The sequence below is a fragment of the Argiope bruennichi genome, chromosome 9, assembly GCF_947563725.1.
Source record: "Argiope bruennichi chromosome 9, qqArgBrue1.1, whole genome shotgun sequence".
Taxonomy (NCBI): domain Eukaryota; kingdom Metazoa; phylum Arthropoda; class Arachnida; order Araneae; family Araneidae; genus Argiope; species Argiope bruennichi.
Genome location: NC_079159.1, coordinates 65,207,235 through 65,234,781, shown reverse-complemented (window position 1 = coordinate 65,234,781; position 27,547 = coordinate 65,207,235). Strand labels below are relative to the sequence as shown.

The window sequence follows — 27,547 nt, the reverse complement described above, 5'->3', positions numbered from 1 at the left end:
TATAAAGGCGATTTTCCCCCCTTCTTTTATTACATGGAAAAATAAAATTTTTAGAAGGAGCCGTAAAAATTATTCACTTATGCTGACTGATAATACAAGCATGATCGTATTTAACTATTGCGAACAATTAAGAAGTGACATCAATTTCAATAAATTTTATTCTTGATTTAGAATTAATTAAAATTGAATATTCGAAGATGCTTTAACATGAAGTTTGAAAAAAAAAAAATCAAAATATCAGAAAAAAATTAAACTGCTGACATATCCGAATTAAAATTTTCGAATTTGCCAAACTCCACTGTAATATGAATCAAAATCTCGATATTTGTTTCTTGGTTATGAAAGCCCTCGTCCCATTTTTTGACAAACAATTGTCATAAATCAAAAAATAATATTTATACGTTCTGCGATCAGCACTGCCAAAGGTACTTTTATTTAGTTTTTTTATTTGTTAAAATGTTTATTTTTAAAGTCATTAATTTTTAATTTAGAATTGTCATTGTATTTGTTAAAAGTAATTACTGTTCATCAAGTAGCATTACTTTTGAAAATTATTAAATATTAGAAAATATTTTTTACTGTAATTTTGTCTTGGCAGTATTAATTTTTTAAATATTGTTTTCTTTAATTGAAATGTTTGGATAAATCTGATTTTTATTGTAATTACATTAGTTTCAAAATACATATAAACATTTTGTTCTTCGTAGTACTCGTATATTTAAAAAAAAAAGCATGTACTTTACAAGCTTTTTTTTCGACAAATTGAAATTAAAATTCGACAAGAATTTAGTCATAAGCTCATACTAAATTTCCTTTATTTAAATTGTATTTATTTTTGAATTGTAGTATTTGTATGCCTGAGAATGTGGAGATCGACAGGTGGTTAAACTGTTAATGGATTTGGCTCAAAATTTGGTACAGCTCTAAAACTTTGATGCAAAAAATATAAAACAAATTTTATTCATTTAAGTCTTTACATTTCGTAATTCCATGTTCAGTTGTACTCGGATAGACAAACAGAAAACCTTTTTGCAAATATATTTCCATTAAAATTTCTTAGAAATCTATAAAATTAAAAAAAGGCAAAACTACATACCAATTTTAATCTATCTAGATCAAAATGTTTATAAGTTATATTGTTCACAGAGAGACAAGCCTAATTCCAAAAATATGTTTTTCAGACTTTGGGACGTTTACAATACAATAATGTGAAAATAGCATGCGCTATGAATTTAGTAGCTGCATTCCGTTTTGAACAAATATTTTTGTTTTGTGGTATAATTGAAGTGATGCCTTAATAACACATTTAATTTAAAATTTTAAAAAATAGTGTTTACATTCTATGATTCAATTGTATTTAATATTATTGGCACTATTAAACTTTAAAACAATCCGAATTAAACAATTTTACGAATTCCTATTTGAAGTTATTTATGTACCATTACCATCATTAACATTACAGAATTTTAATAAAGAAAAATATTCTTTAAAATTTTGCATATTCATATATATCGCATTTTTGGGAAGTTTGATACGCAATCCACATTTCTGTCTCTTTCCAAAATCCACTCTAATCCGGAGGGGGGGGGGGATATTGCCCTTTCTCTTTTGTATTTATATACATCTGAGATATATTTGTCTGTCTTTTCTGTACCAACCTAACTAACAACTTTCTATCTACTCTGTATTTATCTAGCTAGAATTAATCTCCTTGCTTTGTACTTATTTAACGTGTATCTACGTGACTACTCTGTACAATACATTTCTAACGTAACAGAGTGGAGTTTTTAATGCATATGGTAACTCTAGAGCTCCAATTTAAATGTGAGTGAGTGTCATTTTGCTTGTTGGAGTATCTTTGCTTTCAAGATCAAGCGGTAGTTTGAAAACTGAATATACCGTCCGGCCACCGTTAAGCAAAGTTGCAACAATGCCCGAGGAAGCTACAGCCAGAGCTATATTGCGGTCCTTGCGGAGTTGGGCTAGCAGAAGATTTAAATCAAGTCCGTATTTTTTCAAAATCAAGTCTTTTTTATTTATCGATTGAGATAGCTACAACAGTATAATACACATAATTTTTAAACTTTTAATTAAAATGAAAATACAGTTGTCAACAATAAGAACAAACTGCAGAACAAATTGGTGTAACGCAAATGCGTGAATTTTCTACGCCAGTTGGGGTAACGCAATGCAGATTAGAAATTTTTAATTTCCTATATTCTGTTTTATTTTAATTTGAAAGTACTTCAGAATGAATCCGAAAGATCAATTAATTAACAATGTTTAATTTTAAATGCATCAAAAAAAAAAAAAAAAAACGAAAGAAAGAAACTGAACATCATAAGAAAATAAACTGAATCGTTTGAAATAATCGGTCAAAAAAATGTTAAGCCTAACCTCATTAGCGTGGGGGAGAGGGGGGAGATTGAAGCCCTACTCATTTGGCGGTGGGGAAATGAAAAGATTTACGGCGGAAAAGTGAGTTTTTAATTAATAAAAAATTAACCGGAATAAATTGTTGTTGTTTCTTATGGCACTTGCCATGGACAAGCCTGCTGTTACGAAGACACGGTTTTGAGCCGGTGGGGGAGAGGCTCTCGTTTTTTTAGTAGTACTAGCAAGAGCTGTGGTATGTATAGGTGATACATTTCTTTGTTTACCTCTGTTTGTTAGTCTGAACGGAATTGGATGAAATTTAGCACAGAGATAGATTATAGTCTGGAATAGGACATAAGCTACTGTTTATTCCGGTGCCGGCGTCCTAGCATAGGTATAGCGCGTCTTCTCCGTGATATGGACGCCTTGGGTTCGAGTCCCGGTTTGGGCATGGTTGTTCTATCTGTGAGATGTGTGAATGTGCCTCTTGTAAAAGGGGGTTGTGCAAGCGAATGAGTGATGGGTGAGTAGCAAATGCATACTCGTGGCCCTAGTTGGCGCACACATGCGCAGTTTGAGATTTTCGCGAATGCGCGGAATAATTAAAATCGCAATTATAGAACTCTTTTTTTTATTTTGATTTGACTTGAATGTACTAAAACCTTCCCAAATAAATGCCTTACAAAATGGTACAAATATCTCGAAAATTAGTTATTTCTCGAGTTTTTAGGGTTTAAACATACAGACGCTTTCAGGAGACTTCATTTTATACTATGTGTAGATACTTATATCAATATGTAGTTAGTACAAACGATTTTTGGAAATAATGTGTAAATAAGATATGCATATCCATTTCTGCAAGCGATTCTTATTTGTCTTATTTTGCAAAGCCGCATATAATTATGTTATGAGGTTGTAACTGTAACTGAGTAAATCTCTTTATTATTTTCTTTTAAATTAAAAATAAATAGAAGTAAGTTTATACACCAAAAATTTCAATGACTTTTACTGCAACATGACATAATGACGAGTTTTCGTAAAAGTAGATATACGGCCAATCTCAATCTGGCATTAATATGTACAAATGGTAATACAGTGACGCCGGCTTAGTTACTATTCAACTTTCGTCTTATTTACACAAATTTTGAAATTATCTTTAATAGTAGGCAAGGCCATCCAATGCTATTAAGTCTCGTTTTTATCAAAACTAGTAGATTTAGGAGGGAAAAGAAAATATCACGATAATGACATCGTGTTCGGTTTACAAGGGAAAGGGGATGCAGTAACTTCTGAGGGTAAAGACTCCTGAGCACCCGTGGGCAGAAGTCTGACTTCTAGCTGATATGAAGATGACACTCACACAACCCTTTTTTACAGGGAAGCACATTCAGACACCTCACAGATAGAACAACCATGCCCGAACCGGGACGCCCAGATAACGGAGAAGACGCGCTACCCCTATGCCAGGACGCCGGCATAGGGGGTAAGTAGGTGCATAAGAAAGTATCATATATGTTGTTTTTTCCTTTAGTCATATAAACATTAAAAAAAAAAAAAAAAAAAAGAGAAGGAAAGGGTACTTAGAATTATGGAATTTTCCAATCTGAAATTTCTATTTTACCGTAAAAGTAACGGGACAGGGTTACATGATTAAGCGCGAAATTCTTACGGAACTCGGGATGCTTTTAACATCTGAAGAAGAGACGGGCAATTGTGTAGAATTATGGAGTAAATTCGCAGTTAAAAAAAGAAAGCAATTTATTTTTAACAATATATGACATTTATACAGAATTAGATTCGAAGTGAAATAAGATCTTGTCACAACAGCAACTTACAGAAAACGAAAGGAATTGTTTAGTAAAAAGGAATACAAAAAAGCATTAAATTATTGAATTTTTTTCCCTTAAAAAAATTGTAATGTTTAGGTTACAGTGGAAGCTGGAATCTAATAGTTTCTAATCTAGTAACACACTATAAGTGAAAGGAATTCGTATTTTTTATTTAATACACACGAAGTAAGGTAAACGGTATTTCAGGACCTTTAGAATTGGAACAAAGCTTAAGATTTAAGATAAATAAACAAAAATCGCCTAAAAATTATAATTTTTATTCTGAAGCATAGTAGCATGCTAATGTTTTCAGTCTGATTGCATTCTATGCTTAATAATTTTTCATCAATCAATTTACAAAAATGATATAAAGGAAATCAAGAAATAGGCTACAAATAAAAAGCTTAATGGAGTTCAAAAATAGGTTTAACCGTTGCCAGATAGGTAATCATGGAAAGATTTAACATTAATGTACGGTTTCTCGCCAAGCACGTTAAAATCGTCCAAAAACTCTCTAAAAGTCTGCAATCCTGAGTATGTATCAGAAATACTAACAAATGGCTTTTAAAGTTGGAATAAAAAATTGTTACGATTATATTTGGCGAGAAATTGTTCGAAAACTTTTCAATTTTGCCGTCCGTATATAAGTTTTATGTCTAGCCGTAATCATTATGATTTGCCTATAGAAATTGATACTCATATTCTTCTAAAACAATTATCTTATGCCGGCGTCCTGGAATAGGGGTAGCGCGTCTTCCCCGTGATCAGGGCGTCCCGGTTCGGGCATAGTTGTTCTTCTTCTATCTGTGAGGTGTGTGAATGTGCCCCCTTGCAAAAAGGGGTTGTGCAAGCGAATGTGACGCATGAAGTAACTAAGTCGTACTCTCGGCCCTAGTTGGCGCTACTGAAAATATAAGAGATGCTCACTCGGCTTAAATAGTTGTCAGCGGTTTTTATAAAAAATACTTATTGTTTTATCTTAATATTAAAAAAATTACATTTCTAATAATATAAATTTTTTTCTGGCACAATTTTTTCCTTTAATTTTAATAATATTTTTAATTCAATTTGATACACTATCTGAAACAATGCGTTTGAATGCTAAGAAAGAATTCAATTCTATCCGTCAAAACATTCAGTCACGTGCTTTTACCAATCCCCAGTAGGATTTTCACTTCCGCTTTTATTTCGTAATATACACGCTTTGTAATTTGCAGTAAACTACTTTAATTGATTTCGTACGTTTAAGTCGTATGAAATTGCAAGGTGAAATGATTTTTAGAGAAATACATCCCATATTAATAGTTAACAGCCTACAAATACAATAATCTAGGCGAACAAACTGGTCGCCAAAGGTGGCTAGTACAAATAAAGAATCTTTTATAAATAAATGTAATTTTAACATTGGCAAAGGCATCAGGTTTAAGATTAAATTGAATTTCGTCACAATCAAAGCTACTGCTACAAAGCTTGTTCAAAATTAATTTTGAAAAATATATTAAAAAGGAATATTAATTATATATTAAAATCAAAGGAAAAATTTGCACGGAAAAAACTAGATAAACTAAAAGGCATTTTAACCTTTTCATATACTATGCAAATAAATCTTTTCAAAGAAGCATCGATGGGAAACAGGGAAAAGTGGAATAAGCTCCCTCGTGTTTTTATTTTTTCGTATACTAGAATAGAGAAAGTATTATAATCGTTCAATAAATTCGTAGTCGAGATTTTGAAAATCCTCACGATTCAAGCCTCCCCGAGTTCGCAAAATGCATTTTTGACGTTGTGTCTGCCTGTCTTTGACAAAGATAATTCAAAAATATTTTGAGCTAGATCGCTGAAATTTGGTATATGGTCTTTACACTAAATTTGTAAATATATATAAGAATTTCAGTGAAATCCACCCAAAGGAAGTTTGTCCGTTCGAATATAAATACTACAATAGATAACTACAAAATAATAACAAGAACCGAGAGAGCTCGATGTATAAAATTTGGTTCACAGGTTCAACATTTCGAAATGTAGATACCTATCCAATTTCGAATTAAATCTGTCAAGGAGTTGACTTTCTGTTTACCTGTACTATCATAATCATACCTCAAAAATGCAGACTTAGATATATACAGTTTGGCATGTGGTTAAGTTGCTTAATCAAATCAATTGCTTAATTAAGTTTATTGCCATTCTGTATCAAATTTTCACTCAGTTGGAAACAGCACTACGAAAATAAAAATTCAATTTTCGGATATCTATTGCTTAATACCCGGGAATATTCGGAGGGGGGTATCCTCCAAGGATCACAGGATGCATTCAATAAAATTTTTTAATTCACCGCAAAGATCAGTATTTCGTAATTATTGTCCTCCAATGCCATACAAGGCATTTTCGGCCTTACCCAGCATCCACAATATTATGCAAAGGGAGGGTGGTAACACCTTTATTATAAACTAAGCGAGAAAATTTCGGAGACCATTCCCCCGGAATTAAAAAAAAAAAAAAAAAAAAAAATGAAATGGCACACTTTTTAAAAAAATTAAGTTGGTTTTTGTTGTATAATATGATTTGAAGTTATTGAAGAAAAGCGCTAAAATTGCTATTAATTAAATATATACAGTAAACTATCAATTATCATAATCTGTAAATCCCAAAATTTTAAAAATTTATTATTTTTTGTAAAAAACAAATACAAAAAAAATATCAACTGTTTATTGCTCTCTGTCAAAATTTTAACAGTACAAATTTTTAACAGTAAAAAAGCGGGAAAAAAATTGCACGGGGTCTGTTTTCTGTCGTCTTATCACTGACTCCCAATGCTAAGCCATTAAATTACTTGGGCCAACGAGAGTTTACTATAATTAAAGCTTTGTCGAGAGTTTACTGTAAATAAATCGTTTGTCAATGACAAACGATTTATCAAAGATGTATTAATCAAGAAGTAACCGCTTGAAAAATTCGATAGGTCGATAAATAACAGTTTGTATTCTACATCACGATGAATCGGTTTGTACATTTTCATATAACACAAGCATGTTAGCCTAAAAGGATAATCGGAAAAAATAACTAACACAATGGAAGTAGATTTTTTTTTTTTTTTTTTCCTTAATGGGATTTCAATAAGGCACAGTGCAGAATTTTCAAACTTAAAAAAAACTTTCTAGAAGTTTTGCTAACACATTGAAACCAAAGATCTAAATATCCCAGTATATAAATATACACTCTGAATTGATTACTATGAACATGATGAATCATTCAACTGAAATGAGAGATACACTTACTTTTATAATAAAATGAACTAAATGGAGAGCTGTAGAAATAAATGTAGTAAAAAGGTTGAATTTTAAAATAAAAAGGCAATTCAGCTTTCTATTAAAATAGGCAATTTCAAAAATTTAAAATTTGTTTATATGCATAGCATAGGAAAAATAATTACATTTTTTCTATGATATTTGTTACATTGTAAAAACGGTATGATGAAATTACCTTAATAAATGCTGCATACTTTAATAATCTGTATACGATTATTAGAAAATATTAAAATGTTGTTGTTTCTACTGGCACTTGTCATAGAAGTCAGTGATAAAAGTCAAGGGTGGGTCTCTAGTTTTTTCAGTACCATCTGGGGCCAAGAGTATGACTTTTAGCTACACACACATCACAGCCCTTTTTACTGGGCAGACTTTCACACATTTCATTCACAGATCGTAATTCAGACCCGAATCAGAGAACGATCACCCATGATCCAGTACCCCCATTGGTATTACTCTCGACATGAAGGACTTTGTGACCACAACTGATTTATAAATGTGCCAGCCACCACACACATGGAGTCTTCAGCCGGTGAGATTTGAACTCGCAACCCAAGGGACGCAAATCCAACGCCCTACCAACCAGGCTATCCTAGTCCAAATATTAAAATAATAATTATAATGGAGTTTTTAATATATTAATCAGCAACCGAATAATAAATGCTTCGATTAGTGTTTGCTTTTATACCAATTTTAAAAGTGTAAATTTCTGTAGTAGCTCCTTTATTTCACTACTTTTACACATTTCCTCACTTTAAAAAAATAATAATAAGATAAATAGACATAAAAACAAAATTATTTGTACTTTTATTTCAAAATACTAGATATGGAAATGAATAAAATACTTGAATTAAAATGTTTCATCAAAAAACTTACATTTAAAATACATTATCATTGAAGTTTCATAAAAAAAAAAAAAATCAAATAACATAGTTGATGCAGTTTAGTTGTAAGCAGGAGGATTTTTGAAACGATCTACAAACGCTTTCACTCGGATTTTCTCTTCAGATTTAGCATCAGCAGCAGAAGAAAGTTGCTCATATCGAACCAAAATGTTGGATAAGTTGCGGTCAATGAATTTATCAAGATGTTTGTGGCCAGAATTTTGCTTCAGTTTGTGCAGTGTAAGCTTTTGGCGCAAATTGTCGCAGCCTCCAATGTATGCAGGTTTTTTAGCTGCTGCAACTTTTAATTCATAAATTCCTGGTTGTGTGGGAACGCTGCCACTGATGTCTGAAAGGGGCATCCAAGGAGAATAGTGTTCTGAAATTTTTTTCAGAAAGAGTGTTAAATACATTATAAGAACCACCACATGAAAATATGAAATAACTTAATAAATTTTATAAATAATAATTCTTAAAAAATATATTTAATTAATTTTTGCAATTTATCAAACCGCATATTAATAAGTAGTTTACAATAAGAATAACATGAATATCATTAGATTAAATTAAATAGTAATGATGATATGATAATAATGTATTTCAGTATCATTTGAAAATTTAATTATAAATACTAATTTACTAAAAATCCACATCCTGATTAGTTATAATTCATTTCATGTAACTGAATTATTAATAACTATTGCTATCACAAATAAAAGTTTCAATCACTTCTAACAAGCAATAAAAAGATTTTTTTTTTGTACCATATTTGTTGTTTCTTTTGAAAGAAATTCTGAGTCTTGCACGATTTTTATTGTAATTTGTTCATGATGAAATCAATTAAATTACCAAAATTGAGGAAAAGGATATATATTAATGATACAATATTTTGATATATTGGACAACAGAATATAATAAAATTTTTAATTACCTTGTTCAGAAGCTCCATCACTAGCCAAAGAATTAGAATCCATAGGCTCATCTTCTCCTGAAGAAATTAAAATGCCTCAAATTAAAGAATATGCATAAAATTTTAGCAAGTTTTGACATTTAAAATAACATATTAAATTATTTATTACAGCCTGAGTAAAAACTTTAAGACCAGTAAAAATTTTTGAGAAAATGTAAAATGGAAATAAAAGCGATTCAACTAATATCAATTATTGAAGTTCATCGATAAGAAATAAATGCCATAAACATAATTATGAGAAACATGTGGTTATTTAAAAAGTTAGTATTTCTGCTTGAGTAAAAACTTTCAAGGCCACCAGTCATTTTTTAAAAATAAATATAATATAATCACGTAATTACAATTGCAACTACTAGCTTGTGACAACGCTGCAATTTTTATATTTGTCATACATTTCTTCGAAGTATTAGTGATCTTTGTGAAGATGACGAAGGGTAAGAAGTTAACTGATTGTGAAAGAGGGCAGATCGAAGCTTTGTCTTCAACAGAAATGAGTAGTCGTGCTATTGCGATAAAGATAGGAAGATCAAAGACTGTAGTCAAAAAATTTTTTAAATTGAAAGACAATTATGGTAAAAAGAATACTAGGGGAAGACCTAAATCTTTGTCCTCGCATGATGAAAGAAGAGTTTGCCAACTTGCATCTACTGGAAAGTACTCAACCAGGAAACTGATTCTGACGACAGGTTTAAAAGTTTGTCAAAAAACGATTTATAACACAATTAGAAGGTCTGGAAGTTTCACTTATACAGCAAAATTGACTAAGCCTCAGTTACTGCTGAGACACAAAATAGAGCGTTTGAACTTTGGCCAGAAAGTCATGACCTGGGACAACCAATAGATAGAAATTATTTTTTCTGACGAAAAAAAAAAATGGAATTTAGATGGACCAGATGGCTGGAACTTCTACTGGTATGATATAAGAAATGAAAAAGAAATATTCTCAAAGCGCCAATTAGGTGGAGGGTCTGTCATGACTTGGGGCTGCTTTGCTTACAATGGTGTGGGCTCAATTGCATTCGTTTCAGGTAGAAGGATACCAAAATGTCCTAACAAATCATCTTTTGCCAAATGCTGAATGTCTTGCTGGAGAAAATTGGAAATATCAGCAAGACAATGCATCGATCCATTCGAGTAACAGCACAAAAAATTGGTTACAAGTCAACAATGTTGAAACTGTGAAATGGCCAGCTAGATCACCTGACCTCAACCCAATCGAGAATCTTTGGGGTGACTTAGCAAGAAGAGTTTATACAAATGGGAGACATTTTACATCAACAACAGAGCTGAAATCTACTATTAAAGATGAATGGTATAAAACCAACCACACCCTTTGTCAAAAACTCGTTTCATCCATGAAAACAAGAATATTTGAAGCAATACAAAGAAATGGCTCCTACAGAACCTTCTAAGAATTTGTAATTTTTTTTCTTATATGTTATTTTCTATGTTGGTCTTAAAGTTTTTACTCCGGCTCAAATATTCATCTGTGTGTTCTGTAATATTTTCTAATAATAAAATATTTGCAAATTAATTTTTCTACTTTTTTTAACTTTTATTTAAGCTCAATAATTATCAATCAAATGGTATTTTAATTCCTCAGTTTATATGTTTCCATTTTCTCAAAACATTTTACTGGCCTTGAAGTTTTTACTTAGGCTGTATCAGCTTGTTTATCACAATGGTAAATTGTTGTAGCATAAAATCAATAAATGTCATTCTAGGGTAATTCCATTTCTAGGTAAGCAGCACTATTTAAAACTGTTACAAGTAAATATTTTTTAGGAATATTTAAGCATGAGGAGTTTTTAAAATAAATGCTTACAAATAGAAATAATTATTCAATTGGACTTTAAAGACTGGAATAATTATTTGCATTTCCAGTATCTTTCAGTCTTATACAAGGGTGACCCCAAAAAAGGTATCTGGATCAGAGTAATAAAAATTTTATTTCAAGACTTGTATGCCTTGAAGTAATAGGATTAATAATTATATTTACAATGAATAAAGGAACCATTCTGAGCAGATAAAAATAGTGTAAAAATTTAAATTCCATCAAAATGGACAAAAAAAATAAAATGCTATAGATATATAAGATAAAAATAAAGCAAGGATGAAATGAGAAAACTTAATAAAGAATAAGTATTGTGTTTTGAGTATAGAAAAAACTAAGGCTTTGTTTTCTTATGTAATTAGATAATCGCACATTTATGAATGAAGAAATATATTCAGAATAAAATACAGAAGTTATCCACAATACCATATTCAGAATATCACGTGAATATAAGAATCTTATAAAAATAACTACATACTTATAAAATCGATTTTTACAAAATGCCTAAAATGGTGTATTAATGTTCCTCAAGATAGAAATATTTTCCAAGCACTTATAACATTTTAAACTTAATAAAACAGTTTTTCAATGCAGCACCTTCCTTTGATTTTTGTTTCTCTCTTCTGTATCATCTGATCCCTGGTCATCAGGTAAACATATTTTAACTCTCAGTATCCACATTTTGAACCATATGATACTTATCTAGCATCCCTTGGGATTTCATTTTCTATTCGAAAATCATTGATGGAACACCAACATAAGTATTTTCATTCTATGTTTTTCTTAAATTGTTATGATTACCCATTCTTTTCAATCTGTTGTTTTTATGCATGATAAGAAGAAGAAGAATACGGGGTACTTTTCCGTTAGGTGGACACAAGTTAAAACTCGTCAAGTCATGTAGAATTCCGCCAAATTCGCATTTGGTTCACAATTTGTTAGCCGGGCGCAAGCGAAAACTCGCCAAATAATGTAGAATTCCATCAAATTTCTTACTCCTAATTAGCATTTGGTTCACAATTGACCCGCCTAACGGAAAAGTACCAAATACAGTATTTATTATTTTATCTCTAGGTCCTATCCCATTAGTGGGGATGAGATTTAATAACTTTAATGACTCAATACACTAAGATTAGAAATTGAAAAATTTAGCTTGAGAAAATTAAATCACATAATAACAAAAAACATTATTGCATTGCTATTTGTACATATTAAAAAGCATGAGTCTACCAAATAAAAGTTCTGCATGGAAGTTATTGTTCAAGGAAAGCAACAATTTTTTATCATAACTTTTAACTATGATAAAAACATGACATCGCAAGATTTAATGAGACAGTAAAATTAATTTGAATTTGTACATAATAATAGAAAATTTTGTTACCAAATATGTTTAAAATACATTTTCGAAAATTCCTAAAATTTTTTTTTAAATTTATTGATGAAAAATTGAGCAAAAATACCAGTTTGGTTTAATTTTTGTTATTTAATTAATATCTTAATCCTACTTAAATATGAATAATATAATAGTAAATGCAAATTTCATGTCACTGTTATTCATTATTTCAAATGGTTTCTTGTGACAGCCAAATAAAGGGAGATGCACTCATTGTTTCAGATTTTATATTACAACAGATTCTACATGGATGGGAAGAAATCCTTTGACAAAAGAAGTTAAGTGTCCAAAGTCAAACAGAAAAAAGACTGAACAAATATTTTATCAAATAGGATGACAAGAAAGTCCATGAACTGTTATTTTTTTTTAAACAGAAATACAAAATTACATTCTAAAGTATAAAATTGAAAAAATTATATTGGTATATAAAATGACAAAAACACTGAAGGTCTTCACTATTCAAGTATAATGTACATCTTTTCTCTGAATACATCTACAAAGTATTCACTCGAATCTGAAGTCCCCTTGAAAATAGAACAGTTATTATCTTTTAAAACATTCATTTTTAATATTTGCTTTATTGGCTTTGAAAATTCTTAGTACGAATGAGGTGACTTCACAGAAAGAAATCGAAGTCAATCATTTAAGCTGATCAAGGACACTCTCTCAGTTCTTGAGGAATAAAACATATAAAAGGAAAATGTAACTTTGATGTCTTTTCTGATACTAATTATATGTTAAAATTATAATTTAGTAATCTTTTCCTTTCAATTTACTTTAAAAAATATATAAAAAACTCATTTACATTGAGAAATAATTTTCAGAAATCCAATTCAAATTTTTATAAAGTTTTAATGTATAAAATACATCAATAAACTTTAAAATGAATATTTAAAAAATTCAAAAATACAATGCAAAATAAGTAGAAGGCAGACATGCAGTGAGCGCAAATTTTGATAAAAACCTGTATCAGAATCACTCAAAATCTCAATTTCTAATTCATTAGACTATGAATCATCACTCTCATATGTGCCAATAATTGCCTTATTCATAATGCGAGATTTCCTTCCTCTGATGAATAAGATTTTCATACCATAACAAATCGCATTCACAGCATTTCGAAATAAAAAAAGGACACTCGTGTAACATATCTGAATGCTATGCTAAATATAAAAGAACTGATGGTAAAACCTCAACAGACCTTGCATAGTAGCAAAAATAAAATAATGAATAAAATTTGGAATGAGACTAGAAATGCAAGAATGCTTCTATGACATGGAGAGTTAAAGGACCAAGCTTTGTTTACTTACATTACAGTTACTCCCCCCCCACACACACACAACAGCTGATGAATAAAATGCCAACGTAAGGCATAATATGAGTTACCTGAAGGTTGAGATACTAAAACTATTTTCATTTCAAAAGTAATGGACTCAGGGAGACCTCTAGTGGCCTTTAAAAATCATTCCAGTTAAAATGCACATATACATCACCCATTCTCTGGGCTCAATTTCCAGCAATGCACAGGTGTAACACTCAGCTGTGACAATAGTTTGTAGGTGATGCGTATATGACACGCCTGCACTGAATGAGTTCAGAATAGATGGACATTTATGACTGAGGATGGAATCAATTTTTAGAAATCAGACTAGTACACACACACACACACACGCACAATATTATATATATATATATAAATTATTGGCTTGTTGAATTCATGAAGTTTTAGAATGATTTCTTAAACTTGATACGAATACATGGCAAAGCAATTATTTAACAGAGTCACAATAATTGAAGCAATTTAGAATTAATATTCATTCTGGACTTTTTACAATTTTTAAAAGTTAATTGGGTTGCTTTTGAATCACAGTGTATTATGATAGCACACATTTCTATATAATGAATTACATTTACATTTTTAAAAATATTGAAGAGCTTCTATTTAAGAATAACAAACATCAATAACCGTTAAGAGCACACAGCAATTAGGGAAAAAAAGTGAAACAGTCTTAAATGATGAAATTTTTAGGTCATTATACAGTTTTCTTCTACACTGGCATTTTCTGATGTTTATTCAAATTGCCTTTCACTTCATACAAACATAGACAACAGAGTATGATATTTATATTTAAACTATACCATCATTTTCAACAAATTTGAACAAACTTTCTGATGATAGAAACTTTCACATCAGATTAAAAAAAAAAAAAAAAAAAAAAAAGTAAAAAATTACCACATACAGAAAAATAAACTAATAAGTAATTTGTTCTTACCAGAAGTTGATGGCATAATATTGCTCCTGCGTCCCGTTCTTAATCTTTTGGGTGACGGAGCAACTAAAATAAAAAAATTATTTTTGGCAAAATGAGAACTTATTAAAAAAAAAAAAAAACTTATAAAAAATTTATTATAAACTTAAAAAATTATATTAGCATTTTTTAATTTTTAAAATAATTACTCAAAAAATATTTTTTTCCATGTATATTTAGGAACTTTCCAATAAAAAAAAATACAGGTTAATAAAAAGAAAATAACTTTGCAGTTTTTGAATGAATAAAAGCATCTTTATTTATTATTTTTTGAAAATGATAGACATTACTAATCTATAGTTTAAGATTTGTGCATATACTAGATCAAACAAATAATGTAAATTAAAAACAGAATTTCTACTTCAAATATACACAAATTATATATAGATATCTATAGAAAATTTCCTTTAGATGCCTTAATTTTATTTGAGAAATGAAATATTACTAATGGCTTTATATTCTTTAGGGCATTTAAATTGAGAAATAGAAGTACGTAATAAAAATTCATGAACTGAATACATACAGAATATTTCGCTACAGAGCACGCTTTGAATTTCTTTCATTTTAATATTAAGTGGGGAGAGGGAAGTCAATTGTTCTTAACAATTTCTAATATATGTTAAAAGAATACAACAGCAATAAAACTTATAATAATATCTATATAATATTCAAGCTCACGGGTGAATTCAGAATATTTTATAATGAAGGACTCTCAAAAAAATTAAGTCACTTTATAGAAATTCTTTTCAAAACATAGCATTTTTTAACATAAAATTTAAAAACACACACACACACATTTAAATTCCTTTAATTTTCACAATGCTGCTCAACTAATATAATTATATTCCATTGCTGCTCAACTTTTCTTGCAGTATTTTTAATACTAAATTCATTCATTTAAATTTTTAATACTAAAATTTTTAGATACTAAATTCAAAGTACTTATTGAACTTGAAATTGAGAGGAAGTAGAATAATGAAGTATAGCATTAAAAATTCTCCATTACTTCAGAAAATTTCATCAAATCTTTTAGTATAATAGATTAACAAAAAGATGTTTTTTTTCCCCTGTTCTTATAGCTATATATTTATTATTAAGGAAGGCAAAAGAGATTTAAAAAAAAAAAAAATACAGGTATTTATTTCAATTTTTAAAAAAAATTACAAATCATTTTTACAGAATAAAGAAATAGTTCTTTATTTTTCAATCTGCAAAAGGATATTTTATACACCTGTCCACAAAAAAAATTGAAAGTATTAGAAGCTTCCAAATATTTCAGAAACAGATAAAATTACTCTTTCTTCCACATCGTCATCTATCTTTAAAAAAACTTGTTTGTGTGTGCATTCTTAATCATTGTTAAGTGAATGCCTTCAGATAGTTTTATATATTCAGACCATATTTGACACAGTTATGGATTTACACTATTGTTACACAACTAGTCATTGCCCTAGACACAGATGGGGAGAGGGGGTAGGAATGAGAAAAAATAAGATTCACTGAACTCAGAACTGCAAATAGTTTGCCTACGAGATTCCAATGCAATAAGAATATTATGTTAGAACAGAATTTATTGTTCATTTTCTTCAAGTAAAAAAAATTGTCTTGTCTCCTAACCTTTATTTATTTTTACTCATTTTATAGTGGAGTGACAAACATGTTTGATACTCAATAGCTATAGGCACCAGAAAGAGGTATTAATGCCATGAAGGTATTAAAGCAATATTATAAGATTTAAATTAATTCATTTATTTATTTGAAATGATAAACCAATGCATTTTTAAAATGTATTTAAATAAATGCTTTGCATATGTTTTCAAAGAACTGTAAATGTTATATCATAATAAATTACAAAAAATTTCCTTTCTAATAAGTGACATTGAAGCTGCTATGTTAATTTCCAGATTATTAATGATAAAAAAAAAAGCATTTTTCTTTTGTAAACATCTGCAAGAGAAACTATTATTTTCAATGTCATTTTTGCCATATATGACAATTTTCATTGTTTATTGTTGAATGAGACAATATATTACATTTTAATTTATTAGCTTTGGTCTACTTTAATGGTTTTACATAACTTATTTCACAATGTTTTATGCTACAATGCATATTTTTAACAGCAGTTCTTGTCTTAAAATTTTGTCATTTTTAATATCAAACATAATTTTTAATCATGTCTTCAAAGAAACAAGTATCCTTTTGTAAATTTTCAGTTTCAAAAAAATAAATGCTAGAAAGAAGTTAAATAAAAAAAATAAAACTCCAAGAATCTGCTTAAGACAGAGAAACCAAGCTGTAAGCAAATGTTTGAAGAAATGCAAAACAAAGATTTTAAAACACTGATGAACAACAATGCAGACTTGAGCAAAAGGTTGAAAAAGAAGCTAATCAACAGCACAAGAAAATGGATAGTAACATAAAGTACATATTAAATTTGATAAAGACAGATGGTTTCTTGTGCCTTGAATGTTATACAATAGAATAAGAAAATTTATAAATGTAATATCATTTCTATTTATGAATTTGAAAGCACTGTGAATAAAAGATGAATGTTGCATAGCTGCTCCTAAATTTCAATGTAAAAATGTGGCCTAACGTGATTTGGAAATAATAGGGGGAAGAAAAAGAAGAAAAAAAACTTTGTTTCAAGAATAGCAGAACCTGTGAAAAGACTTCTAACAGACAAGATTTGAAAGGCTAAATTTAACAAAAGGGGATTTAAGAGTTCATTACAATATTTACAGAAAAAGAAATGGAGGGGCAAGTGAAAATTTGAACAGCACTGGGCTATAAGTTTATATAGCCTCTTTTAAATTGAAATAAATAAGAAGCAAGAAGGATTGAGGAGAGTAGGGATATTTAACACAGATGTTCATTCAGTGTGTGTGGGGGGGGGGGAGAAAATAACTGGTAGTCAGGAGAGTCGAGTTCATGAATTTTTTTAAAGGATTAATTTTTCCAATAAAATAAAAGCCCCCCCCCCCTCCTCTTTTTTTTCCCTAAAAAAGTTTATATTTTATGTTCTTTAAATATAATATATTTTGCAAACAGGCACACTTGATTACACCTTTGTTTCTAATTACAAGTTAACATGCTAACATACATATGTATGGTAGGTATTTGCAAAACTTATTTATTTAGAAATCATTTAAATTAAAGTATTTATTACATTATAAAAACAACTACTACAAGAAAATAACACTACTAAAAACTACAATACTAAATAAAAGCAACAAGAGATAATATTAACCCCACTCTAGATATTAAAACATTAAAATTTGTAGTAAGCAATAAACTTGTTGTACCACTACCATCTAAAAAGTAAAAACAAAATCACTTTAATATAAAATGAAAAAAGAAATTTTCAAAGTAAAGCAATAAAAGAAATCTATTTATCAACAGATTTTGACTATCTTACTAATACAAAAATATATAACAATGGTTGATTTTCATAATAAGCAAAATAATTAGCAATTCGATATCACATTTTCAATGCTAAATTCAGTATTATATTTTCTATGGTAAAACTATTTGGCAACAATGAAATTAAAAATACATTTAATCAATGTTCTATATTCTTCGCAATATTATAAAAACATCTGGAACTGGATGTTTAATGCTTACCTGCTTCATCTGAAACTGGACCAGCTATTGTTTTTCTTTTTGATTTTCCTCTGGTAACATCTGGAGTTAAATTAATCTCTGAAATAAATACATAAAATTTAATAATTATATTACATGAAAAAATATTTTGAAAAGAAATGAAATATAATATTTAACCTCCCCAAACTTTAGAAATTTTAATTTAACACTAAAAACATACTCATCTCAGCAGATTCCATGTTGAAGTGACAGTCTAAAACATATATATTTAAATACCCCCCCCCCCTTTTGATAATTTCAAAAAAAGAGACAAAATTACTTAAAATAGATTTTTAATGTTAGCAATCTACGCAACAGTTTAAATATGTTAAATGTGGTCAAGATCAAATTTCAGGCTTTCGAACTTTTTGGTTTGTATTGTATTTTAACCTGTTAACTGAGTATGACGAAATATTTCAGAGCGAAATGAGTTGATCTTAATTTAATTCCCCAGTTAACAGGTTAATGAAGGTAATTTGCATCACTTTATTTCCATTTGGTGAAATTATCATGGACTGAATTTTACTTTTATAATTTATTCTAATATTTATGTTAATAAATAAATATTTACTAGGAGCTAAATGACAAACTATTACTGTTTCATTACACATTTACTTTCTAAAAAAACTGCAGAATGTATTATTCTTAGAAATCTCTCACGCTGTATATACAGGGTGTCTCAAAAACCTTGACCGTGACATTTATTCCTGAAATATTGATCATAGACATATACATAAAAATATTATTAAAAAATAAAAATAAAAAAATAAATAAAAATATTATTAAATCGATCGGTGTAAAATATTATTAAACCGATTAAAATTTTCAGGAGATTAAATTTCAAAAAGTACAAAATTTCAGCAATTTATCACAAAAAGTCTCAAAGATATGAAACTACATGCTGTGCTATTTTTAAGCTACATTCTGTAATTCATGATATAAAATTTTAAAGTATTTTTCAGGAAGCATAGATTTTAAAATTTATATTTAAAACTAAAGATATCAAGCATATTTTATTTCCTTATGATGCATTCCTGCATCACATCATCTGCACTGAAGCTGTAAACATTTGCATTTTAATTTGTGATTGACCCTTCACCAAAATTGTTTTAACATATCTTTCAGAGTTTTCATGATAAAGTTCTGAAATTTTGTACATGATATTATTAGAGGATGGGGCATATTTTACTTATTGGGAATTTTTTTGTAAAAGATCTGTATAAAAATTTAAATTTTGTATTTTTTAGTTTAATCCCCTGAAAATTTTAATCGATTTCATAACACTTTACACCCTTTCTTTTTAACGCAACTTTGTAATTTACAGTATACGTCTGTGATCAATATTTAAGGAATAAAAGCTGTGGTCATGGTTTATGAGACACCCTGTATATAATACTAACATGCATAGCATAGAAATTACTGTTATTATTGAAAAACAACAGACAAATATAAACAAACCATCATATGAATTTCAGATCGCTTCATCAAGCATTTTTACAGCTGCACTGAACTGAATGCTTTGCTTAACTAATTAAAGGGACTATGATACGTAATGTTCTGGGATGAGTTTGCTGTGTCACAAAAAAAAAAAAAAAAAAAAAAAAAAAGAAAAAGAAGAAGTTTATTAGAGTACAAAAATACGTTTAATAGTCATCAAATAGGTTATCAGTAAGATTTGCTTATGGAAATCGATGTTTATATCTTACAAAAATGGTTTTTGAATTATCTAAAGACAAAAAACGAAACAAATTTTTTCCTTCAATAGTATCACTTTTACTTTCCTTAATTTTTTTTTTAAAATTCACTTTGATACACAATTTATTAGCATGTAGAAAAGTGAAGAATTGCTCTACTGCTTTCAAAATCAACAACCTTATGTGGTTGCTAATAAAGATCCAAAATCGGTTTGGTTATCACAATTGGCATTGTAAAAAAGTGTTGAAACAAACTCATAAATAAGCAAATTGTCAGTTAATATGAAGAATTGCCAATTATTCATATTAATCCAATGTTATGAAGGAATTCAGACTCATACATCAAAACATTCAACTGTGTGTTTTCAAATCTATAGCAGAATTTTTACTTTTATTTTATAATATACATACCTTTTCAAGTGCAGTAAACTAAATTAAATGAATTCACATATTTCAGTCATATTAAATAATATGAATTAAAAAAATGCACTTCACATTATGCATTTAACAGCCTAAAAACTGAATAATCTGAGTTAACTAGCTGGTTAACAGTGGAGGCTAGTATATTTATAAAGTCTTTCAGAAATTTATAATTACAATACTATGAGAAATAAAGGAAGAAAAATTCATTTTAATCATACATTCATTCATTTATCAATATAAAATTATAAAGTTACCCAAACATTTTGTTTTTATTAAATTTAAAACAGAAGGATAAAAATACTTTAGATCAAATTTTTATTCAAAGTTTATAAAATCATTTGGTGTATTTTTTCCATAAATAAGGCATTTAATTTTTCCTAAAACTTAAAAGATTAGAAATTATTATTAAAGACCAAAATAGGCAATTAAAAATAAGATGTTACAGTTCAATAAGAAATATCTAGCAGTGTTTATATAATAATAATAAATTATTGGCACAAAATTTTGAGGGAAAAAAAAAAGCAAAGAAAAGAAAAGAAAAAGACAAATGATACCTGAGAAATCATCCATTACTCGACTTAAAACTGCAGTTTTTCGACGAGGAGTTGCTTTTGAAATCTTGACATCAGGAGAGTACACATCTTTTAAGAAAATATTGTCATGTTATTAAAACAATTTAATAGACAATATATAGAAACTAAAGCATAAAATGTTTTCAGATTAAATTTTCAGATCATATTTAAAAAATCCTTTTTTTTTTTTGCAAAATTAATTAAAATTGTGTTATTAATAATAATATATTTAAGATTTAATTCCCATTTATACAATATCTTTTAATACAGAAGTTTAACTTCACATACTACAAATATATACAGAATGTATTAACAAAGTAAAATTTAAAATCAAAAGTTGCTGTTGTAATTTAAGCCTAAATATGTCAGTAAGAATAAAAAATAAAAATCTCAACTCAAATTTAAGCATTATATATATATATGCCTATAAATAAATACCTAAATCTTCATGAATGTCCATTCCAACTGAAAACGGCACATATAATTCCGAGGTTTGGATTTCTATGAAATAGAAATAACAATTCTTACACATGGATTATAGATCTCAAAATATTTTTTAACCAAGTTTCAATCATTCTTTTTAAAAAGCTGAAATAAAGCAAGATGTTATATAATCACATCAAAGTAATTTAAAGAGTTCTAATAATAATAATACTAACTAAAGTAAACTGCAAGTCTTGTATAGTTTCAAAGAATAATAAATTACTCAATTTAATAGCATTAAAAATACATTTTAATTCAATTTTTATTGAAGAATATTTCATAAAATATCTGATGTAAGTACAATACATTAAGTATTTCTTCATAAAAGTTAAACTGCTGCAAAAAATTCAGCATGGTCCGATTCGTTTTTTTTTTAAAAATATAAATTTCATATTAAAAAGTCATTCAAAATTCAATTATTCCTTCTTTAGGAAGTTTGATAAATTTCATGTTAAAAAGTTATTCAAGAATTAATTATTCCTTCTTTAGGAAGTAGGATTTCTGATTCCACTGCAAATCATACCTATTCACAGCATCTTTAAATCTTAAACTCATTCCAACTTTTAAAGTTCAGTTTAAAAGTAGATATTTCATACTTTTTAAAATAACATCTTAATGCCTGGGAATAAAATATTTTTATGATTTGATTGCAAATTCAAAGTGAAAATGATTTGAATATTGATTGTTTTAGATTGGAAAGAGACACTTTTTCCTTCAATATCCTTATTTGTTTCTACTTACTCAACTATACTTTAATTGCATAAGTAGGAAGAACTGAACAGCTTATAAATTGAAATGAGCTCAAAATACAGTAGTGATAACAATAACGAAATTATTTAACAATATTTGTTTTTGAAGAACTCATTCACTGGAAAAGTACATACATTCACTAGTTATTCTAATTACCAATTGAAATAAATACCATTCCTGAGTATGCGACAAACATTTATCTCCAGACGGACCAATTGTTTTCTTTTTCATACAGATTACATTTAAATCATACTTCTTGAACAGCTTCTCAAACATGCTTGGCCTGTACGTATCGACTTAAAACCTCAAAATTATATCATTACTTATTAATAATAATACAACATTAAAATTTTATTTTATCAAAATTCAGTTCAGTAATTGCTCAACATTTAATAATTTAAAAAGAAATGTTTTTCAAAGTCAAAAAAAAAATGAATATAATGAGTTTTATATAAATATATTTTCAATAAAGAATTCGAAATAACACAAAATATGGACTATAAAGAATGTAAATGCAATTTTCCAAATAAAACATTCAAAATATATTACCTGAATCTGCATTAGATTCAATGTCAGATGAAAAGTGCACACTCTTGGGAGTTTTAGGACCAGCTACAAACAATAAAATTCAATGCAAGTGAATGAAAACATAAATATGAATTTACTGGATGACACAATAAATAGAAATTGTTGATTTCAATGGATGAAAATGCAATTTATTGGAAATAATTATTTAAAAAATGGTGATTATTAAACCATAGTAAAAATTTGTACATCATAAATAAGCGTTCAAATTTATCATTGCAGATGCACATTGTATTTTTAATAAATTACAATGGAACCTTGCTTAGCAAGCAGAATTTATTCACAAATATCACTTATAATGCAAAACACTTATTAAGTGAACCAATTTTGTGGTCAAGACAATGTGTCCTGCATTTATCTCTAGCCTCATAATCTAAAACAGACAAAATCTCGTCAATTAAGACTCTACAGGTACTTATTCAAATCTTTGGAGTTGTGTTGGGCAATGTTATCTAGCAAAAGTTTCTTCTTTGTAAATACAAAGGTTCTCTTCTACTCAATACAAACTGATATATGTCAATCCTTCAAGTGATGTCCCTTTGTCTGCTCATCACTCATTCTGCAAAATATTGCTTAAGTAAGTCATATTTTTACATTTTCTTTCTTTCTTTCTCTTTTGCTCATTATAAGCATCACTTGTTATGCAAGAATTGACTACATTCAAACTTGTTTTCATCTACCAATTTTTCCCATTACAAGAAAGAGCAAAAAAGGATTTAAAAAATTTATTTAAATGTAGATAACTTGTTCATTAAGGTTTTAGAATTGTAATACTTCAGAAATTGGCATTTTCAGTTTTAATATTGTTTACATTTTCACATAAGAATTTGATGGCCAATGAAAATAAGAATAAAATTATAACAAAGGAAGAAAAAAAGGAATAAATCAATAAATAAAATAGTCATAGGAGATAACTAAATATTGACTTGAACTTGAAAGCATTCAAATTTGCTTATACTGCATAACTGAGTGACCCACCAGAAGACAAAAAATGCCACTCACTCCTATGAATATACTGTTAAATAGCTAAGAATTTCACTATTCTTGTTTGGCACTCAGATAATACATGTTTTTCTGGACATACCCAAATCCTGCCATTACTTAATTTGTTCTCATTCACATTTTTTTTTTTTAATTTTCTTTTCAGATGGAAAAACATCTTTTCAAATAATAAATTCAAATTATTTGATGTTAAAAAAAATGGAACTTATATGCAGATTATGTAATGTTTAAAATTCCACAAACTTCATATTTGGCTTTCAAATAAAATGCTTTGGTCTATTTAGAAGTTAGGTTTTAAAAAAAAAAAAAAAACTATATTATCTAGAGAATTATTTTCAACTGTATTGCTAAAATGTCTGAGCTGGTCAGTCATCATCGTAAAACATTGCAGTTATCAATATACAAAATACATGGATGTAACAAGTATCAACAAAACCTCCAAAAATTGAATCAGAATCTTGATATTGATATATAAAATTACATAGGTGCATTTAAATAACTAATCTACAATGTGGAAGAAGAAAGTTGTCCTTTAATAACTTGTAGAAAATTAATTTTTTCCCTTTCTTTGTACTTTTGATATTCAAAATTTTCACCGAACATTTAAAATTATTTTTACCTAGCTTTGCCATATATATTTTTATATTGTTGATATATAGTTTTTACACTCAACTACTTAAATACTTCTGAAACAGTATTATTTCGATAAGTCATTTATTCTAAAGAATTTTTGGCATTATTGTTCTATGAATGTTAATTACATTGAGTTAAACAGGTTTGAGGAACGATATATTGCAAACTCAAACTGGGTTATATATAGTTTTAGACATGCAAAAATTTCTTTATGAAAAATAATAACACTGACATTAAAAAATTGAATGAGGGAAGTCTATTGCAAAATGTCCCAAAAGTCGATGTCTTCCATTGGAGCTGACCCCAATAATTCTCATTTCAAAATTCTGTGAAAGTTTTCTAAGGCTGTGGGTTATATCTAGGTGATAAAGTTGAAATAAGAAACTGAATTGCAGCATGAATGTTGGAGACATACTCCCATCAATTACAATTTTTTAAAAATGCTGATTTTTCTTCAAAAGAATTAAAACCATCTATTCCTTTCAGTGCTGTCATCTTTATTGTCCAATGAAACAAAAATTGCCTTGAGGAACTTAAATAGAAAGCATGTGCAGAAAATGGTGAGACAACACATAAAAGTGAGATTTTAATGGGGGACAGATTGCACCTATTTCCAAGAAATGAAATGAAAAAAGCCTACTATCTTAACAAAAATGTCTTCAAATAAATTAAACAATGCAATTCAGGAAAGAATCAAAGCTGGGCAAAATATCAACAACTTATTGATATTAATGAAATACTGTTACAAAAAGTCAATTAAAAATTTAGTATATTAAATTTTGTCAGCAGATAACAGATAAACATTTTAATGAACATCAATTTACAAAAAAATATGCATTTTATGATAAGTGAGAAAATAATAATGCTGAGCTGAAACTAAATAGATTATGCAAATGTGAGATAAATCAATGCTCAGTAGTAGGGAGCATTACATGTTCAGGTTTTTATATTTAATTCAAATATTAAAATTCTAAGTTAATGAGTTTAAAAAGGCTATGTAATCTATTTATTTGATCATATCGATATGATGTCTTATAAATTTTTTCCCATCTATAATAATTTTACACCATGGATTGTTCATTTTATCCCACATAATGGAGAAAAAGATAATAATAGCGAGCCTAGAAAAGTAATGCTTAAAATGTTCATTATTTGAAAAGCGACAATAAAAATTTTCAACAAGTCTCTGATATTGCAATGTAAATTATATATCAAGAAAGAATAAATATATAAGTAGGAGTATAGATCAATTGAAAATAGTTTTGATAAATTATGCAATCTAAGCATATTTTTTAATATAATACACAAAAATCACACTGTTAGATTTAAAAAAAAAAAAGTATGATACAGGCTTGGAACAAAGAGAAAACTGATCTTTATAAAACAATAAATTGTGCCAAACAAATACCAAAAAGTAAAATAAGTATGATTAATAAAAAATAAATTTAGATAAAAAGTGTTTGAAGTACTAAATTTTCATTTCAAACCTTCAACCTGCTGAGAATCTTCTGGAGCATCTGCCTTTCGGCGAGGAGGTCTTCCCTTTCTTCCAGATGTAGAGCTTGGAGTAGAGACTAATTGAAAAATGCAGATTTGAATAAACAAATTTTACATGTAACGTACAGCATAACAAATATAAATAAAGAATAATTTTTTAAAGTATATTTTGTGACAAATAAAAAGTATCTCAAACATTTCAATATTGTTAATTGATATTTAATTCTTTATAAACTTCAAAGGCATAAAAATTATATATATTTAACATCAACTATGTTTGGAATAAATCAGACAAGTATTCTTGAACAAACACTTGCATTTTTATTTCCATATTGCTATAACACATTTATGTGACATCTGTTATAAGACAACCAACAGACGTTGAGTCATGTGTATGATCAATTTTAATATTTTAAAAGCACAAACCAGAAATTTTCTAAATAGTTTGTATGCATTCTGTTGTAAGCTTATCCAGTATTTTGAATCAAAAATTAAAGCATTTACCAGTTGGGGTAGAAAGTTGAGATCGTGTAGTTCTTCTGGATTTTATTTCCACTTGTGGTAAAGAATCTTCTGCATTAAAAAAAAATAATTAAACATTGTTTATTTATATTCAGTATCTTAAAGTCAGTAGTAATAAATTAGATTTATTATCCAGTGTCAACAATATTAAGAATCAATGAAACTTCATGCACAAGTAAAACATTAACTTCTAGTTAGTTTGTTTCAGGCCATGCAGATTAGAATAACTCAGGTTAATTTTTTATTGACTGATTTTTACCTTTTTGTTCAACATTAATATTTTCATAAACTTCTTTTTCATTGGCTTTAGTATTTCTCCTTCGAATGGGGGTATTAGCTTTAGGAAGAAAAATATATATACATTTAACACCGCTATACATTGCACATTTCAAAGTATTTTTGATGAGTTGCAGAATAATTCCAAGTTGAAAATGCAGTCATACATATTATAATAATGCTTTATGACAAAATAAACCAATTTTGGTCCATTACTTAAGAAATTTTATTAATTTGGTTAGTTGATTTGCATAAAAATTAATAAGATGTACTTAATTTTTGACAATTAAAACACAATTTTAAATAGAATATTTCTTATTTAATTTTTTTTTGTTATTCAAATTAATATTATTCATTTATATATATCATATTTTTTTTTCAATATAAATGCATTAATATAAAAACTTTAGTATTTATTTAACCCAGTAAGTCTCAGCCATTTGCAAAAAGTTAATATAATAATAATATGAATATCTTAGTTAAAAAAAAAAAGCACTAATTACTCAATATCCAAAACTATTATGTTGTTTGAAAAGTAATTTCATTTTTTCCCCCTACAGAGGACAAA

The 27,547-nt window shown here is 28.1% G+C and overlaps 1 protein-coding gene across 3 annotated transcripts in view; it reads right to left on the bottom strand.

The window, feature by feature from the left end:
- Positions 1–8,294: 8,294 nt before the first annotated feature.
- LOC129984595 (nucleolar and coiled-body phosphoprotein 1-like) overlaps positions 8,295–27,547 on the bottom strand; it is a 36,938-nt gene continuing 17,685 nt past the window's right edge. The window contains exons 9-18 of one of the 3 annotated variants that reach the window (XM_056094520.1): positions 26,963–27,040; positions 26,686–26,754; positions 26,172–26,258; positions 23,014–23,076; positions 21,670–21,732; positions 21,214–21,300; positions 18,525–18,602; positions 14,865–14,927; positions 9,326–9,382; positions 8,295–8,773 (exon numbers count right to left, since the gene is read on the bottom strand). In XM_056094520.1, the coding sequence (XP_055950495.1) occupies positions 8,454–8,773; positions 9,326–9,382; positions 14,865–14,927; positions 18,525–18,602; positions 21,214–21,300; positions 21,670–21,732; positions 23,014–23,076; positions 26,172–26,258; positions 26,686–26,754; positions 26,963–27,040 (965 nt within the window). In that variant the 3' untranslated portion in view covers positions 8,295–8,453. The remainder of the gene's footprint in view (positions 8,774–9,325; positions 9,383–14,864; positions 14,928–18,524; positions 18,603–21,213; positions 21,301–21,669; positions 21,733–23,013; positions 23,077–26,171; positions 26,259–26,685; positions 26,755–26,962; positions 27,041–27,547) is intronic. The other 2 variants (XM_056094521.1, XM_056094522.1) reach the window with 2 other exon arrangements.